General features: G+C 32.2%; 1 protein-coding gene across 1 annotated transcript in view; it reads right to left on the minus strand.

Annotated features, from left to right (window-relative positions):
- LOC145317748 (uncharacterized) overlaps positions 1-19,424 on the minus strand; it is a 60,217-nt gene that overhangs the window by 29,182 nt on the left and 11,611 nt on the right. Inside the window, exons 5-8 of the mRNA XM_080158976.1 lie at positions 7,010-7,093; positions 1,232-1,368; positions 992-1,083; positions 525-671 (exon numbers count right to left, since the gene is read on the minus strand). Coding sequence (XP_080015102.1) covers positions 525-671; positions 992-1,083; positions 1,232-1,368; positions 7,010-7,093 — 460 coding nt within the window. The remainder of the gene's footprint in view (positions 1-524; positions 672-991; positions 1,084-1,231; positions 1,369-7,009; positions 7,094-19,424) is intronic.

A 19,424-nucleotide genomic window follows, 5' to 3' on the forward strand; every position in this document is an offset into this window, starting at 1 on the left:
AAAAAATTCATGTTTAATATTATTCAATGACCTGGAAGGGGTGGGGTGGGGGGGGGGAGTAGTGGTCCACTTGACACTTTATGTGATTTGGCCGAGAACTCTTTTATATACTTTGCACTTTTAACTTTTATTTTATCCATTCACCATTCCTATAAAAATTTGACGCAATTCATACATACTATATAGGCTTCTATCTTATATTTAAGATAGTTTAAACAAAGCTACTCAATAATCAAGTACTAGTATTTATGGTTTAAAAAGCTTAAAAAATCTTTTTTTATGAATTGGCATAATGACAATCTCACAGTAATTATCGAGTTTTTCAGCTTTCAAAATTTCCATGTAAGCTGTAAATCAATAAGCAAATTCAAACATATTTATGATCAGAGCAGGATCCATTTTGGACGGACTGGAAACATAGAAAAGCTTTGATTTTTTACTATAATACCTTTTTATATATTTCAAAATTCTATTTTTAAAAGCTCCTTACTTTTGTAATTAACAATAACATTAACCAGTCTTACCGAAATGAAATTTCCATAGTTCATTCAGAGTTTGTCCCTCTCTCTCTCCACCAAAGAGAAGCATAGAATTGAGAAATTTGACGGCTGAGTGTGAGTGCAGGAATCCAGGGCCAGGTTTACTCCGGACAGGCCGCCAGGTTCGCCCAACTAAATTAATTAATTAAATATCAACCTTATATAAAAGTAACAGAATGTCTATGTGTCTGTCTGTAGCGTAGGATCTCGCTAACTGATGAACCGATATAGTTCTTCTTTAAAGTAAAGCTAATTTTAGGTCCAGGGAAGGTTTACTACTATTTTTGGGAATGTTACCCACCCTCCATAGAAAATCTAGAACTTTATTATATTTTTATTTTATTTTTTGTAACTGAATTTAAATTGGCGGCTGTTCGACTACGATAAAAATCAGTTTTGTTAGTATGGCTGAGAACCGGTTCTAATCCAATAATACTGGAAAAAAATCTTACCTAAATCAAATTTCCAGCAGTCCTGTCTCTCATTGAGATCAGTCATACCACCAAACACCCACATGGCGCCATCGTGAAGAACAGCTGTGTGTCTAAAACAGGTTTTCAAAATTATAATGGCGCCAAAAATCAGTTGATCTGCTACATTTATAAGAGTAACTACTATATCTTATTTTACAAAATATTTTGAACTTTAAAGGTTTTATGTACTTTAATAAAAAGTATGGATATCCTGTTTACCTGTGTCTTGCTGGCGGACCATCCAAGCTTCCTCCCTGCGACACCAGGTGCCAGGTTTCACTGGGGAAGTGGAAGGCCCACAACTCTGCTGTGGAGCCCCGGAGGTCCTGGTACCCGCCATATATGTACATACACTCCTAAAATAGTTATGTCGTCAAGTTTTCAATAAAAAATTTGAAATGTAAAAAAATCTTGCAATATATTTTAGCATTATTGTTGTCCTACAGGTTATCATTTTTCAATTCTACTATAGTTGCTTCGCCAATAGCTTCTAGGATAGGTCGATGAAAGTTAAGAAAATAGACTAAAACCACCGTAATACTTTATCCAGGGTTATCTGTCTAACTCAGGGGAAAATGGAATAAAAACGGTAAACCACTCGAACACTTGACGTATAAATTTTGCATTGGGTAGCTATACTAGATATATATTCCAAAATATGCTCAATGTTTTTTCCTCAATAATCTTAAGGGATAAGACAATCAACGATAACTTGATGTACATCCCCAATGGAGATACACAAAATTACTCCATTTGTAAATTGCAAGTATTGGTTTAAAAATTTGACACTATTGGTTTGGAACCAAGCAGTCAAAATTCAATTTTTTTGTCAATATAATGCATATAGTAAATGATAGCTAATAGCAATTAAAATTTTTTATTTTTTTTACAGGACCTAAACTAAAAAAAAATTTTTTTTTCATTATCATAATTATGTTTAAACAGTTACTTTCTTAAAAATCTTTGGAGTACTATAATAGATACTAGCGGCTTTTTGAGCCAATGAATAAAATACAGTTGGTATAAAACTTTGGGTACTTGTGTAACAATGTCCCCTCCCTCCCTGCTCTCTATACCTCTATACAGATATTCTTGTGTATGATAATATTACGCAGAGAGGTCAGAATCAAAATCAATTATCCAAATAATCTCTTTCCGAACAAACAAAAATATTTTCCATATATTTACCACTTATAATATTAAGTGGAAATATATCACAAAACTATTATCTAATATCAGTAACTTTTACTTTATACAAGAACTAGCGTCTCCACCCATAACATCTAGGTTTTCATTATTCAAAGGGCTAAGCAGGGGGCAGAAGTATAGGCTAAAACCATCCCAGGACCATGACCAGTGTAAAGTTTTCTTAAAAATAAGAACTCAATTGGTTGAGTAAAAAAGCCTTACTACTTTATATATTAGAGTAAAACACTAGAGGGAGAAAGGGTTAAATAACTGTATCTCCCCATCGCATCACCCTTGTGCAACCTTCCTCATGGGTCATTGAAAATCAACCAATGGTGTCGCTTATATTAACACAGCCAAGTAGCAGAAAATAATTTAGAAGCAGACGAAAAAGGTTATTGAAGAAGAAAGGGAGGTAGTTGTCTGTATAAACATATAGTCCTGTTTTTTATATTACAGGATGACAACTTCCATAAGTAGCAAAGCACAAAAAAACATTGTCGTACAAAAAACACAGTGAGTTACAGAGCATATGATTTTTGAAAGAGAGAGGCTATGTGAATAGTCATATAAAAAAGATCTAGAAACCTTTACAAAAAGAAGTATCTTTGTCTTTTGAAGCATGACCGACAGGCAGACGGATAACGTACGTTATTTATACATTAGATGCTAATTGGTACAGAGAAACATCATCCAATATTTCAGCCGTCTATATTATTATAGACAGCTTTCCGTAGATATTAAAATAAAATTTTAAAATTCAACCAGTTTTGTTAGCCTCGAAGCCCAAAGGTCCGGGCTGATTACACAATTACATTTATTTACACCAAATCTTAAATGACCAAATTCTTTTTAGTCTCTCTAAAAATGGGACGAGACAAAGTGTCTCAAAATCAGCCATGTGACGTCATACAAAATGAGGGATTATCCATCTCTTTTTTTAGTGGTTTTCTTTCCCTCTATCCTCTTCTCCTCTTATCTCCCTCATATTTATGACGTCGCATGGCTGACACTTTGTCCCACTATCTAAAATTTTTAAAATTTATACAAACATAGGACTTTAAGCTTTGACCTTTTGATTTAAAGGTTAATATATGCATCACCCCACCTCCCCCCCCCCAAAAAAAACCATGAGATAGAAACAAACATTATTTCTGTGAAGTGTTGCTGTAAGCTATAAATTGTTGGCCTACACAGTATTTGCTCTTTTCAAAGTCAATTTTTCACAATGGATTTATTATTACTTGGATGTTGCATCAGATGTTCTTGTTTGCTAATAAAGTGAAACTCGCACAGGGCTAACGATAACGATACCACCTATCCACCCCCTTCACCCCATCCCCTCCCCTCCTACTGGATAAACGAAATGACCAATAAATGAGTTCCATGTTAGCAACCTAAATTGATGACAATATTTCCCCTGTTCTAATATCCACGAATATTCTATATCCACTATTATCAGAGAGCCACTCACTCTTAAGATAAGGATAAAAAAAGTGCCAGTTTTTCTTTCTTTTTAGTAGCGATGCTACTCTATACTTCAGTTTGTCTGTGCGTCAGTCCGTCAGCTATGGTGGAAATACGATTTTCTTGGCTGCTATTGAAGATACACGGCTGAATTGTTTAGTGAAGATTTTCTATACCAATGAGCATCAGGTTTATAATTTACTTTTTTTCGTCAGTCATTGGAGCATGAATAAAAAGACTTTAATTTTTCAGAAAAGTTTCGTGATTTCTATGAGTTATTGCATACTTATCAACTGAATATCTTCTCTATAATTCATTTTGTCTGTTTGTCCTTTCAGGAATTTTTAATGCTTCGCTACTTATTGATGTTGTCACCCTTGTTATGTGAACAAGTATGACAGTGTTGCTTTGACATACAGCATACAACAATTCATAAATATATGGCAAGAATCGCAGGAAAAGGGCTCAACAACTTAGGTTTTTTTTATTGAATTTGATTAGTTGATTCATTAAGTTGAGTGTACAAACATTTTAACTACTAATTTTATACTACAGAAGAGGTACTTTTGTGTAATATCATTGGGGATGTACATAAATTTATCGACCAGTGTCTTATCCCTTTAGATCCATGCAAATAAGGTCATCTGTTATTTCTATGAATGGAGCCGCTAGTAGGTATACAAAGTATATTGGCAAAGAAACAATTAATATTTTGAAACAAATCTTGTAACTGTTACTATAGCATAACATGAAAATAAATTTTAAAAGTTTCTGTGTGTGTGTGTGTGTGTGTGTGTGTATGTTTGCTAGAATAAAGCAGAAATAAAGTGAAAATTAAGTAGACCAAAAATTATTCTCCCCAATTCTTTGAAAAATGTATCAATTACTAAAGGATATATAATATATGATATTATGAAAGGGGAAAATTTGTCTTAGATATAGGTTGCTAACATGGACCTCATTTAATGGTCAGTTAGTTCATCCAATAAGAGGAGAGGGGATGAGATAAAGGGGATGGATGGAGAATATCGTTATGACCAATAAGTTACCTTGTGTGACAAACTGTATACAATCTAATCAAAGAGTTGCTACGCAACCTAAACTTTCGGATAACTTGCCTATTCTATTATTCCTGATAAAGTGAGAATGTTTTAAAAGTTTGTCAATACATCACCTACACACAGTTTACACGCCAATCCTCACAGGATCCGGCAACCGCACCCGCGGTCAGCCGCCAAAAAATGCAAATATTCGCAGCAGTAACAGTACCGTACACGCCAATCCTCACAGCCAGGATCCGCAGCCGCGTTTTAAAAATGCAAATATCCGCAGCCGTAACAGTACCGTACACGCTGATCCTTACAGCCAGGATCCGCAGCTGCGTTTCAAAAATGCAAATATTCGCAGCCGTAACAGTACCGTACATGCCAATCCTCACAGCTAGGACCCATTCACCGCAGCTGCTGTCAGCCGCAAAAAAAGTACAAATATTTGCAGCTGTAGCCGTACTGATTGTTGTTTTTTAGTCGGCTAGCACTTTTTAATCACCCACAACCGCTGAAAAGCCACTCTTTTTGTGTATCAAGTGAAGAAGCAGCAAAGAGCTGCCTACCTGCAATTTTTAACAATCTTCTACCGCAACCAAATAAACGAAAAATGCGCAGCTACCTAGCCCTGCGTACAATAAAAGCGGATTAAACAGAAACCAAGCAGAATCTATTCTCAGAAACAAGAACTATTGCGTTAGATGGTAATTGAGCTATTTAAAAGAAAACAAAAAAATTGTTAGGTCTGTTCAGCGCATTTCATTTTAACATATGAATATTAGTTATACATCGCATCGTATTATAACCAGCTTTTTTTTGTACATTTTTATATTCGTAGAAAACTGAATATAATACGATGCTATGCATAATTTCAGCATGGCTATGAACTGGTTCTAGTCCATCGGATATTAATCGGTTTCGAAGCGATACTAGAATAGTTATTTCTCGCATCGTATTATAAACGGCTTTCCGCGGATATAAAATGTACAATTATGAGATTAAAACTAGTTTTTTAGCCCCGAGGTGCCGATGGCACCGGCTAAAAAAACTGGTTTTAATCTTATGATTGTACATTTTTATATTCGTAGAAAGCTGGATATAATACGATGCTAGACATAGTTTTTTCGTATGGATGAGAACCGGTTCCTATCCACCGGATTCGAATGAATACGAGAAAGAAAATTACAAAATTACAAAAGAAAATCAAAATTGTCATGTAAAGAAAATGTAAAGAAAAAGAGAAAAAATAAAAGAAAGAAAAGAAAGAAAGAAAGAGGTGTGAAATACAAATTTCAAGTTTGTTGAGTCGAGAGCTGAGCTGAGCACAAAATTTGACATTTCTGCTGAAAGTTGAATTGAATATAGAGAATTTTAACGCCAAAGTTTGATGGAAACCAGAATTGATACATTATTTACCTGTTTCACACATTTATGTATTGCTCTAATGGATACATTACTACTTGGATATAACACCAGAAATTCATGCTCTCTAATAAAGTGAAACACGCAGCGGGCTAAAATAACTCTTCCACCTATCCTCCCACTGCACTGGATGAACGAATTAACCAATAAATACGTTCCATGTTAGTGAGCTCTATTGGCGCAAAATGTTTCCCCTGTCATAATATCCACTTATATTCTATGTATATATACATATTGCTTTATATTGAGCTTATTACATGTGGTTTATGTGCCTTCATTGATGTAAATAAGAATGTCTTTTCTACACAAATGCAGGGATGGTGGGGGCATTGGGCAGCTTTTTACAACAGCTTCAAAGTTTTATAACAACGTTTCCTGGATTTCTTAGATTAAAAACTTTGAGGACTTTTATTTGATTTTGATTGGTTGGTTTATTTGGTGGAGTCTAAACCTTTCAAACACTAATTGTAATTTGTGTATTATTATTGGAGATGTATACCAATTTATCGGCCATTGTCTTATCCCTTTATATCTCTTACAGAGATGTGGTTTTTAAACACATATGCAACAGGCTCCAGGACGTTCAAAATTTTCATTATGAGAAGTACAAAATCACTATAAGGGGATAGTTCAAGTTTGGCGGGTTATAATGGCGCGCGAAGCGCTCCGAAAACTTGATATAAGGTTGGAGGAAGGGTCCCTTTGAACTTTTGTGGATGCCTGGAACTTTTAAGGGGGAGGGGGATTCAAATATATTTCCAAAAACTTGAAGGTGTTTCTTCCTTCATTACACCTTTTTTTTCTATCAATAAATCTATCCATCTATTTATCTATCTAAACAAAAAAAAAAACATCTATCTATCTATTAACAAACCTGAAAGACAATTGCTGTGTGGCTTCTCCTTCCCTTTGGCGTGACCACTCCCTTCGGAGACGAAAATTTGGTCCAGGTCGACTCCTGAATTACAAAATAGAATTTATATTTTCTTTAGAATATTGAAAGTATTAGAAATTGTAATAGTTATTTATCGCATCGTATTATAGACAGCTTTCCGAGGATATTGAAATGAGAAATAGCCTGAAATACGATGCTAAACATGAATTTTCAGTATGGCTAATAACCGGTTCTAAACCATTGGATATTAATCGGTTTCGATGCCGTACTGGAAATTTAATCAACATCATAAATGTTAAACCTTTAAAAATTACTGGTAAGATTCATACTTTTTATCAGATTTATCTACAAGTGCCTTTTAAAATCAAGAAACGAAACCAATAATTAATTCACAAATACCTAGCCTTTTTTCTTATAGCCCTTTGATTTTGATACTTTTTTCCCCAACCAAAGGCTTCGCCTATAGCCTTTAAGGGATAAGCCCTAGAATGAAGAAAATTAAAAGTTTTTTAATATAAGTTTCTCTTATACCAGAAACTGGAGCTTACATACTTTTATAAATGATATTATATCACCCAAAAAGGATTTTTTAAAAAATAATAGATACACTGGCGGCTACGCCCTTAGAGGCCTCTAGGTGCACTTTTAGGAATTTCGATCCCCCTTACTTTCAATTTAAGAAAAAAAATGAGGATATTTCTCTTTGGAGGGTGTAGTTAAAAACCTTCCCAGGATAGGATAGCAATAACAGGCTTTAAATCTTTAAAATTATATTAAATAAATAGATAAATCAAAAGTAAAAAGCTGGAAAGGAAAGATGAAAGTAAATGATTTGTAATTGATGTTATTAGTGCTTAAAGTTGATTATTAGAACCTAATATATACTTTACACACACATTATACAAAGTAAAATAGTCAATAAAGAAAAGAAAAATAGTTTCAGGTTTCAGATTTCAGATTTGAGAGTATGAAACTGAGGCTCTTATTGTAGAACTGAAATATAGAAAATTCTGGAGATATAGAAAGTTTCATGTGTGACGTCTTAAAAAAATTTCTAAATCCATCTTTTTTTCTCTAATCCTTCTTTTTAGACGAATTTTTAAGATATCATACATGACAATTTCTGTACCTCCAAAAATTCTCAGTAATATCATCTTACTTTAAAATGACCAGAACCTCTCAAAAAAGACAAAACAGTTGTCATATTTAAGATACCTTGTTTTAAAAAATCTTAAACGTGTTATAAATGCTAACATAAGCAAACCTAGCCTTCAGAGGCTTATAACATTCTAGAAAAAATAGCTTTAAACCGGCATAGGACCTTAAAAAATGGAGAATCAAATCATATTTGGTTGAGCCAACATAATCTTACTACTTTACACTTAAGGATAAGATTTGTAGAATGTCTGTAATAGGATGCTATGCATGATTTTTAGTATAGCTAAGAACCAGTTCTAATCAAGAGGATCTCAATTGAATTGTTTTTCTCAATAACAAGAGTTTTGCTTTTATATTCCCAACTGTTGTAGTGTAATTTATAGTTACCAATCTTAGAAAATCTTCATTCTCTAAATCTTGGATTACAATGCTATTTTTCTATTCTCTCCAAAGAAAGCAAATCAGATAAAATGTAAAGCTGGAATTTAAGAAGTAAACAATTTAAATTTATTTTATTAAGCTCATTATTTTCATTTTCTTTCAATACAAAAGATGTTGATAATGAATATCATTAAACATTTTAAAAAAAGTAATTAGAGATAAGTGTTTATATTTTCATGCATTACAAAAACTATTTACTTGTGATACTTACAAATGATTAATTATGTTGGATGATGCGTAGGATATCTAATTCGCAAAACTTGACAAGGCTGTGCTTTTCATTACTTAAATTTATAATATACAATATATTAATTGTATGAAAATTTTTTATTTTTTGTTAAAATTCTATAAATGTTTAACTGTGCTGGAAAACTGTGAAGGGAAGTGTGTATAATTTTGAACCATTATCTACACATGATACATCAATAACAAATACAATATTGCCAGATATCATTTTATTTTATATACAAGTATAATATTTTCACAATATGCTGCAATATATATTGTTGAAAAGTAAGAAAAAGTGTGTTTTCATGTATTTTATATAAATTAATTTTTCTATGCAAGGCACAGCTCAGGTTTTAGGCCTTTCAGTGCTTGGTGTTTCAGATACAAATGGAAGTAATTGTGTAAAATCTTTGAACAATATCCTATTTTGAAAAAATGGTATAGGATTCTATAGGATCTTACTAACAACAAAATTTCTCCATTTTATGGAAGTTTCAATTTGGTCCCCGGATGGTTTATGGCTATTTGGTTTTAATTTGAGTCTTAATATAACTTTAGATTATCATTCTAACCCCTGCATCCTGCTTCCCTTGGATGTATAGGGCACACCTACAAATATATAATAATTTCATCTAGAGTTTTGTATTACTTACACACTATTTACACCCTTATATACTTTGGTTGTTTTATATTCTTGTTTTCCAGCTGTTTATGCCTCTGGCCTGAATATAATTTCCTTGACTTGATAGTTGGCTATAAATATGTTTATTTAAGTATATCTACCCAACATACTTTCCAATATAGTTCTGCCAATGCATTCATAATTCTGTTTGTGTCCAGGGACAACATGGATGGGCAAAACAAAAAAGTATCAAATATTGTGTTTTCCAGTATCGTTTCAAAAACGATTAATATCCTCTGGGTTAGAACCAGTTCTCAGCCACACTGAAAAATAAAGTAGAGCATTTTATTAAAGACAATTTTTCCAAGAATAATAAAATAAAAATAATTTAACTAATACAGCCTCAATCAACATTTTTTTTGAAATAAAAATTATCTAACAGTTTTAAATTGAAGATTTGTGGCAATGTTTTAGGTGTTGTTTTTTTTCTCATTGAAACATGATATATGAGGCTTTTATTGGCAAAATTAGGATTATGGAAAGAAACAAAGAAGCAGATTCCTCATATTTAGGTTATTTTAGGTTAGGTAAATGTTAATGATTGCCCTGCAGGGTTAGAGCCCCACTACAGGAATTAGATATATAGGAAAAAAGCTACTGTGAAAATATATGGAAACCCGGTACTTCATTTTCTTTCTATGATCCCAAAATTATTTTTTTTGTTTTTGCATTTGTACCTTTGTTTCTGTGAAATTTATCATTCTTAATTTTTTTTTGATAATATTTCTGTAAGGTTCTAGATATTAAAAATATTTCCATGTCCCTGGTTTGTTAATGCGTGTGTATATAAGTGTTGGCCTATATTAATAATACAGAATCTGTGAGAATATGCAGAAACTTTTCTATATGTCAAATATGATATGATATGCTTTGTAATATAGGTAATAGGTATTATACAATATTAATATATGCAGGGGTATTAATAGATAAGACAATGGCAGAAAAATTGATGATGATACACAAAATTACCCCTTCTGTAGATAACAATTAGAGCTTGAAACGTTTGGAAACTCAATTTTATGAACCAAACAATTAAAATTTAATGAAAGTCCCCAAAGTTGTTAAGACAACGAATAAGAAAACGTTATCATAAAACTTTGGGGACTATTTTAATAAACAGCACAATGTCCTCTGCCTCCCTGATCTAAATGTATACATTTGTTATATGAATGTTGTAATGTTTTATTTTTCGTCTGATTTTCTGGTCCTGGTTGGAGACAAAAAGAATAAGTAACTTGTAGCAATTGCTTTTTAAACTGTCAAACAAGTATGATATCAATAAAAGCAAAGTTCTAAAACGGTGTGACAGACGAACATTAACTCTTGTATAGTTTCAGAACTGAATATATATATTATACGTAAATTTGTTGCAAAACTTCTTAAATTCAGAGTACTGTTTACGGACATACTGACATCTTTAGGACTTGATTATAGAGTTGCTTCGCTTATAATATTGTACCTTATTGCAATAGGAATCAGTATTCCAAAAATCAGATAAATCGGATGATTATATCTTATAAAAAAATTTGTTGTTAAAAAAGTTAAAAATCAACATGTTTAAAATAAACTTACGGTCATTCTGGTAACAATTATAGAGTTGCTACTTTTTCTAAATCGTACCTAACTACTACAGGAATCATCATTCAAAGTTTGAAATCGATAGGACAATTCTAACATACCTAAATTAACGAAAAAAGCTTTTCGGTATATGCGGACGGACGTACGGACCGACCCTAATTATAGGAAGCTTCGCTTTTAAAAAATTACTTTGGAATAGTAAATATTAAGAAGATTAAGAGTAATTAAAATTAATATAATATTGAAATAGAAATAGAAGAATAGAAGAATATTCTGAACCCTTTTTAAAAGCGAAGCTTTTCTATAATTAGGGTCGGTCCGTCCGTCCGTCCGTACGTCCGTCCGTCCGTCCGAGATAGATAGCTTTTATTCGTTAATTTAGGCATGTTAGAATTGTCCTATCGATTTCAAACTTTGCATGATGATTCCTGTAGTAGTTGGGTACGATTTAGAAAGCGTAGCAACTCTATAATCATTACCAGAATGTCCGTACGTCCATTTTAAACATGTTGATTTTTCTACTTTTTTAACAACAAATTTTCTAGTGTTTTAATTATCCGTTTGATCTGATTTTTGGTATATTGATTCCTGGGACAACAAAGAACAATATTATAAGCGAAGCAACTCTATAATCAAGTCCAAAAATGTAAGTATGTCCATAAACATTATCCTGTTTTTAGGCAGTTTTTCAACAAATTTACCTACAATTTTGATTCGACATTTATACATTTTTGTTCCGTTTTTCAGTTCAGATACTATACAAGTGTTAATGTCCGTTTGTCCTACCGTTTCAGTGCTTCGCTTTTATGGATGTTGTCATCCTTGTTTCGTCAAATCTAAGAGAGAACATTCCTAGCAGAAAAAAGTATTGTTTACTTTCGACTCAAGCTGATGTGGATTCTTAAAAAATGATAGACTCGCTATTCGATAGTGAGGCAAAATTATTTTTGTGAAAAATCATCCAAAAGCACATTAAAAATCTACAAAAATTAAAAAAATCATATGTTAATAACCCTCTTAAGATTTTATTTCATTTTTGTAAATTTTTTTATTCGATTTTGGAGGATTTTTCACAAAAATAATTTTGCCTCACCAGCGAGTTGCCAGCCTAACTTTTTTTTTAAGAATCCAACTTTGTTTCAAGCTTTCAAATTGTAAACGAAATTTTTGGGCAATTAATTCTGATTCCGCAAAGCTTTCTACTAAGAAAATATACTGTTAACAGCTGACTTTTATGTATGTATGAAATGAAAAAAAACATGCCTTCGTAGGAAAATGTGTACATAATTTCAACCAATGAGATCCAATGTAAATTCCGATGCGATTCTCCTATTGGCTCAATCAGACATTCCCTCTCTTTCTTAGTACCTTTATTAATATTGAATAGATAATACTGCCTAAAGCCATGAATGTTAAAAAATAGATATTTCTCACATCCCGAAGGCACAGGCTAAAAAACTGGTTTTAATCTTATGTTTGTACATTTTATATTCGTAGAAAGCTGGATATAATACGATGCTAGACATAGTTTTTTCGTATGGATGAGAACCGGTTCTTATCCACCGGATTCGAATGAATACGAGTTAAACATGTAAGACACTTATTTTTTAAAATCCTCTGATAAAAAGCAATAGTATCAATATTCCTATGTAAAGTTTTAAACCTGCTTTAATAGAATTTTATTTAAATATTTAAGAGAGTGAGAGATCCTAATTGAATTCTAATATTGAATAATATTGACTGCCAAGAAAGTTAAATGTTGCCAATTAAGTTGTGTGATAATGCCTCTCTCGGATGCCAAAACCTATATACAGTCAAATTTCACAATTCTGGTCCAATTCTTTAAAAATTTGAATATTCAAAATTTAAAATCATATGACTTCATTTCAGGGTTAGAAGTATGACAATAGAACAATACTTCCCTATAACTTTTACTAATCAAATCATGTTTTTTCGTCATTATAGGCATAATATACCCAAATAGTTATGAGGTGTTTTGACTGAAAACTTTTTCTAGAAGACATAACGCCCCTCACCCTCTACTTAAAAAAATACAAAGTTCTAGCCTCTGCAAGGGGCTCAAGTAGTAAGGATTTGTCTTTAGGTTTAAATTGCGATAAACAAAGAATCGTTGGAGTTTTCACTTTTATAGGAGCTAAATATAGGTTGAAAAAAGGATGGTTTTAGGCTATATTTCTGCATTCCCTATTCTTCCAGTACAGAGCTCCTAGAACTAAGGACGCAGTCGCTATATGTATATAAACGAGATGATAAAAAAGGAAAGAGAAAAGAGAGAAAAGAAAGAAAGAGAAATATTAAAATGTTTGGAAGAATGAAAGTTAAATTCCTAGACACAAATTATCTTGAATATAATTTTATTTTGAGATAGAAACGCAGACACATCTTTAAATATCTGGCGTAGCAAATCCTCTCGGCAATTTTGACCAGACGGTAAGTTAGTTGTTTGTAAACTATGGATTTTAAATAATAATAATAATAATTCAAAACTAAAGATACTACGTCCAGTCGAACAACTCATCCTTTGCTTACAAGGCCTTTATCTGAAAGTTCTAAATTTGTGTGGATTATAATGTTAAATGTTTTCCAGAATGGCTTCGAAACCGATTCGCCATAAAGCCATACAGAAAAAGCATGTATAGCATCGAATTAATGACAATTTTCCACGAATATTAAAATAAAACTAATACCCGCTTTCGGCCCCCCAAGAAAACAAAACTGGTTAAATCTTATACTTTTTCATCATATATATAATATCTGCGAAAAGCTGTCTATAATACGATCCGATAAATAACTATTCCAAAACTTTAGCATTTATGTCATGCGTCTGATATAGTTTTAAAATTTAGATCAACTGGTAATTAGTAATCTAATTGTTAGGTTAAAGCATTTATATACCACTGCACTGTTCCATTTAACTTTTCATACGTGCAAACACACACACACTCACACACACACACATACACACACACACACCTACACACCAAACACACACACACACACACACACACACATACACACACACACATACACCTACACACACACACACACACACACACACACACACACACACACACACACACAAACACACATACACACACAAACACACACACACACACCTACACACACACACACTCATGCACACACACACACACATACCTGGTGAGAAATTTGATAAATGACTGAGGGATTAACTTAGAAAATTAGATTTCCAGGCCAGGCAAAAAAAAAGGTAAAAGAATAAGCAAGAGAATTTTGACTTCACAACTGTAATAATACAAGTAGCGCAGCTACTTTATAATTAGACTTTGTATTATAGATAATGAACTTATGTCTTTCTGACAAAGTTTTATGGTCCTTTCATATATTAACATTATACTTACGTTATAATTGACTAGCGGCTACGCCCCCTAGAGGCCTCTAGGGGCACTTGAGGAGAGGAGAGTCGAATTTGATAACCCAATTTCATATTTCAGATTTTAAAAGAAAAAGAAAGAAAATTTTTTGGGGGGTGGGGAATTTTTTTTTTTAATTTTAGTTTAAAAATTTAAAACAAAAACTTATTTTTGGGGAGGAGGTAATTTTTTTCTAGGGGCGATTTCTCTTGGGAGGGTGGTGGTAACCTCCCCCAAAATAGCTATAAACTTTCCCGGGACCCGAACGGTTCAGCGGTTAGCGAGATCCTTCGGTACACACACACAGACAGATAGACACACAGACAAACACACAGACAAACACACATCCTGTTAGTTTATTAGAAGGATTACTGCCTCTAGTTTACATAATCTTGTTTTTAGTCATTTCGTCGTTTTAAAACATGTTGTTTTTAAAAACATTTTTTGTATGTGATATAAATATCTTATTCATCTGAAGGTTGCAATACTGATTCCTAATACAACAAGGTACATGTTATAAGCATCTCCATAATCAAGTTCTAATAATGTAAGTATGTTCATAAACAGTATCCTGTATTTAAGCAGTTTTGAAAAAAAATTATCTTACAATTTTGTTTGAGCATTTATATTCTGCTTATTCAGTTCTGACACTTTACAAGTGTTAATATTCGTTTGTCATCCTTATTTTAAAAGGTTTATCTACCAGTTATATTAGAGATTCTACCCAATAGTTCATTAGTATTCTACTGATAAAATAAAATTCAATTAACATTGCTAAACTTACAAAGAAATTATTCTATTAATTAATTTCTTTTGATGAAAGGATCTATTTTTGATTCGTATAAATTATTTTCTCTTCAGATATTAGGAGGGGAGAAAAAAAAAGATTAATTAATTTCTTTTAATAAAAACTTAAATATAAACAAATTATAGTTTAAGATTTTAGAAATTATTACCAATTCTGGAAAGAGAAAAATAAATTTGATAAACATTAAAAAATGTTGAAGCAAAGCAATCTCAAAATCTCAAGAAATCTGTAAAAAAGTAAAAATAAAAGGGAAAATTGCATCTTTGACATATGTAAGCTACAAAGGGCGGAACTTTACAGTCAACAAAAATAAGAGGAAGATATATTCATTCACCGCTCCCCCTGCCATTTTGTAAACAAGGATGACAACATCCATTAAAGCAAGCTCTAAAATTATAAGGATGGTCAAACGAACATTAACAATTGTAGACTGTCAAGATTTTTTAAGTAGAACATTATGTTGTAATTCCAATTAAATTGTACTTAGATTTGTTGGAAAATTGCTTAAAGACAGGATACAGCATGTATTAAATGGACTAACGAAATTTCTGGTAACGATTATAGAGTTCATACGCTTAATATTAACTGTTATAGGAATCATCATGCAAAGTTTGAAATCGATAAGACAATTCTAACCTTTACATACAAATGGACCGACTATAATTTTAGAAAAGCTTCACTTTTAAAAATATGAAACCTACATCTTGACCAATCTTTAAAAAACTCCATCATGTACAATGTACATTTATTTTATAGTTTATAAAAAAAAACACTAGCAACTGCGCCCCAAGCATCTAGGGACTTTGACTTCAAAGGGTCAAAAAGGGGCTAGAAAAATAGCCTAAAACCATTCAAAGGTTTAAATCTAAAAATGAAATTTTATAAGGCTATACCATGACCTATGTGAAGCTTCTCTTAAAGGTAGAACTCAATCAGTTCTATAGTTATAGAAATCTTAAGCTTTAGACAACAAAAAAACCTTACTACTTTATATAACTCACATATTGACCAATCTAGTAAAAACTTTATTATGTACATTTATTGTATAGTTTATCCGGCCTAGGAGTGGTAATCTCATAATACACAAGGATATGTCAAAACCATTTGCTCCATACACATACACTTACACACACACATAAACACATACACTCATACACATACATACACACACACACACATACTAGCAAATTTTACACAAAAGTACACTTTTTTAGTTTTATATTATGATAATTTTATATATAATTTGATAATAGTTTTTTTTGCATCGTATTATAAACAGCTTTCCGTGGATATAGAATGTACAATTACAAGATTAAAACCAGTTTTTTAGCCCCGAGGTGCCTAAGGCACGGGCTAAAAAAACTGGTTTGAATCTTATGATTATACATTTTTATATTAGTAGGAAGCTGGATATAATACGATGCTAGACATAGTTTTTTTTGTATGGATGAGAACCGGTTCTTATCCACCGGATTCGAATGAATACGAGAAAAAATATGTATTCTCTTTTTTTTACTAGGAAGTTACACAGAAATAGTCTAAAAAGATTTTTAAATTTTTTTGTGTAATTGGTTGATTGATTATCACGCTTAATATTCAGTTGTCTGCGGATAGGAAATTAATCATCATACAATATAATTAATTTCTTTTTTTATTGGACTGAATCAAACCCCAAGCAAGCAGAAAAGGATATAATACTATCATGTTTATTTTCTTTTTCGTGGACAATTTTATGTGAAAGCCTATGTTGTACATGTTTTTATCACGGTTTATAGCCGGTTTTAATACAGCAGAAACAAATCGAAATCGCAGCAGAGAAATTTCTTATCTTAAGAATTTTTATGTAAGTTTTCAAAAGCAAATCAAATACGTTGTTTATGTCAAAGTGTTGTTAAATTTGATCATTTGACTAAAGGATGTCTGTGCATCTGTCCCTTAAGATCAAACTAACCCAAGACTGATTTGTTCCCCCTTTTCAGTTAATATACCCTTCAGATCATACAACTGTATTTTAATGGTTTTATGCTATTTTTGGGGAGTAAGATAATAGCAATTTAAAACACATCCTCCTCTCTCGGTATGAAGCTATTATTAACGTGGTAATATATAATATATTTTTTATTATATATTTCTACCATAATCTACAAAATCAATTTAAAATAAAAAAAATATTAAAATTTCTTTTTTTTAAGGGTGGCTGCGTTTCTAACAATGCAAAAAAATATACCCCACAAATACACACAATCTACACACACACACACACACACATAAACACACACACACACACACACACACATAAACACACACACACAGTCACACATAATCTATTTACTATCGGGTTAAGATAACTGACATTGATAACAAAGTGAGTGTGTGTGTGGGGGGGGGGGGGGTAGGTGATAAGGTTATCAATGAGGGGGAATTTTAGTCTCTGGGGAATATTTGTTAAGGGAGGTAGGTTACCACCCCCCATTCATAGTCATCAGGGAGGGAGGGGACATTGGGATGTTTATTACACTAGTCCCCCACCCCCCAAAGTTTTATAAAACTTTTTTTAATCATTGGTTATTAGCTTTGGGGACTTTTTGTTTAGTTGAGTGTCCAAACGTTTCAACCACTAATTGTATTCTACAGACGAGGTATATTTGTGTATAGTTTAGAGAATGTACATTTGTTTTATCCCTTTAGATCCCTGCATTGTCATACTATCTCCTGTTTACTTTGATATATAATATACCAGTTACACCATACTTCTTAATACAATCAAGACTTCCTACAATTATTGAGTATCGCAAGATTTTTTTTTGGCAGCTAGCAGCCTCTGAAATTCATAGATTTTTGGCAATATTCGTTACCAGCAATATTGTACCGTGAACTGCAGTAGATCCTTTTTTATAAATAGTGGAAGAAGTAAAAACGGTTCCAGTACAAACGTAGGACTACCAAACGTCGGAGTGGACAAATGCAGAAGTGTTAAAACATTAATTTGATTAAGTATTTCTATACAGATTAGGTTAGGTAAAGATATGAATGTACAAATAATCCCCCCGCAGGGGTTAGGCGTTTAAAAAACCTATAAAATGGTCTAAAATAGGTTAGGTTAGGTTAAGTGTCCACTCCTGCGTTTGTCCACTCCGACGTTTGGGACTCCCGCGTTTGTCGTAGAACCGTAAAAACTATATATTTTTTTAACATAATATCGTTATGCACTGTAAAACATCTTGATTGCTTTAAAGGAGAGTGTACACTATACACAATGGTGAGGGATATTATATGGACATAATAGACCACATTAAATAATATGTATTTACCAAGAAAAATTATTATTGCCAATAAGATATACAGCATGACATTTTTAAGAGCGAAGCTTTTCTATAATAAAGGTCGGTCCGTCCGTCCGTCCAGAACGGATACCTTTTTTCGTTAATTCAGGCATATTAGAATTGTCCTATCGATTTCAAACTTTGCATGATGTTTTCTATAGGAGATAGAAAGTGATGCAACTCTATAATTGTTACTAGAAAGTCCATGCGTCCACTTAAAACATATTGCTTTTTAACAACAATTTTTTATGTGATTAAATTATCCGATTGATCTGATTTTTAGAGTACTGATTCCTATTACGATAATATACAATAATTACTCTATAACAATTTATGTTCGTCTGTCATACCGTTTCAGAGCTTCGTTTTTATGGATGTTGTCATCCTTATTTTTCATTTGTCCCGTGTAAATTGTTTTTCTAGCCGAGTTAAGCCGTGGAAGATTAGAGGTTACTGAAAACTTACCCTTAATAAGGGAAATTTTCGGAATTAGACAGACCTTATGAGCCAAAATAATCATTAAATGGTAAAATCAATTTTTAGTTATTAATTGGTAAACAGATATGTAATACCTACCATAAATTGGAAAAATATTCTAATTTTAACAATTTTTTAAAGGATACATTTAAAAAAGTTTCATTTAATCTACATTTCAACATAATTAATACTGATCGGTATAGAAAACTTCATATTTTTAATGCCTTAACATCAACTTATACCATAAGTTTCTAATCCTATTTTAAGAAGTTGGCATAACCCGATC

This window comes from Acartia tonsa, chromosome 4 (assembly GCF_053477335.1).
Source record: "Acartia tonsa isolate MP-2025a chromosome 4, ASM5347733v1, whole genome shotgun sequence".
In the NCBI taxonomy this organism is placed as follows: domain Eukaryota; kingdom Metazoa; phylum Arthropoda; class Copepoda; order Calanoida; family Acartiidae; genus Acartia; species Acartia tonsa.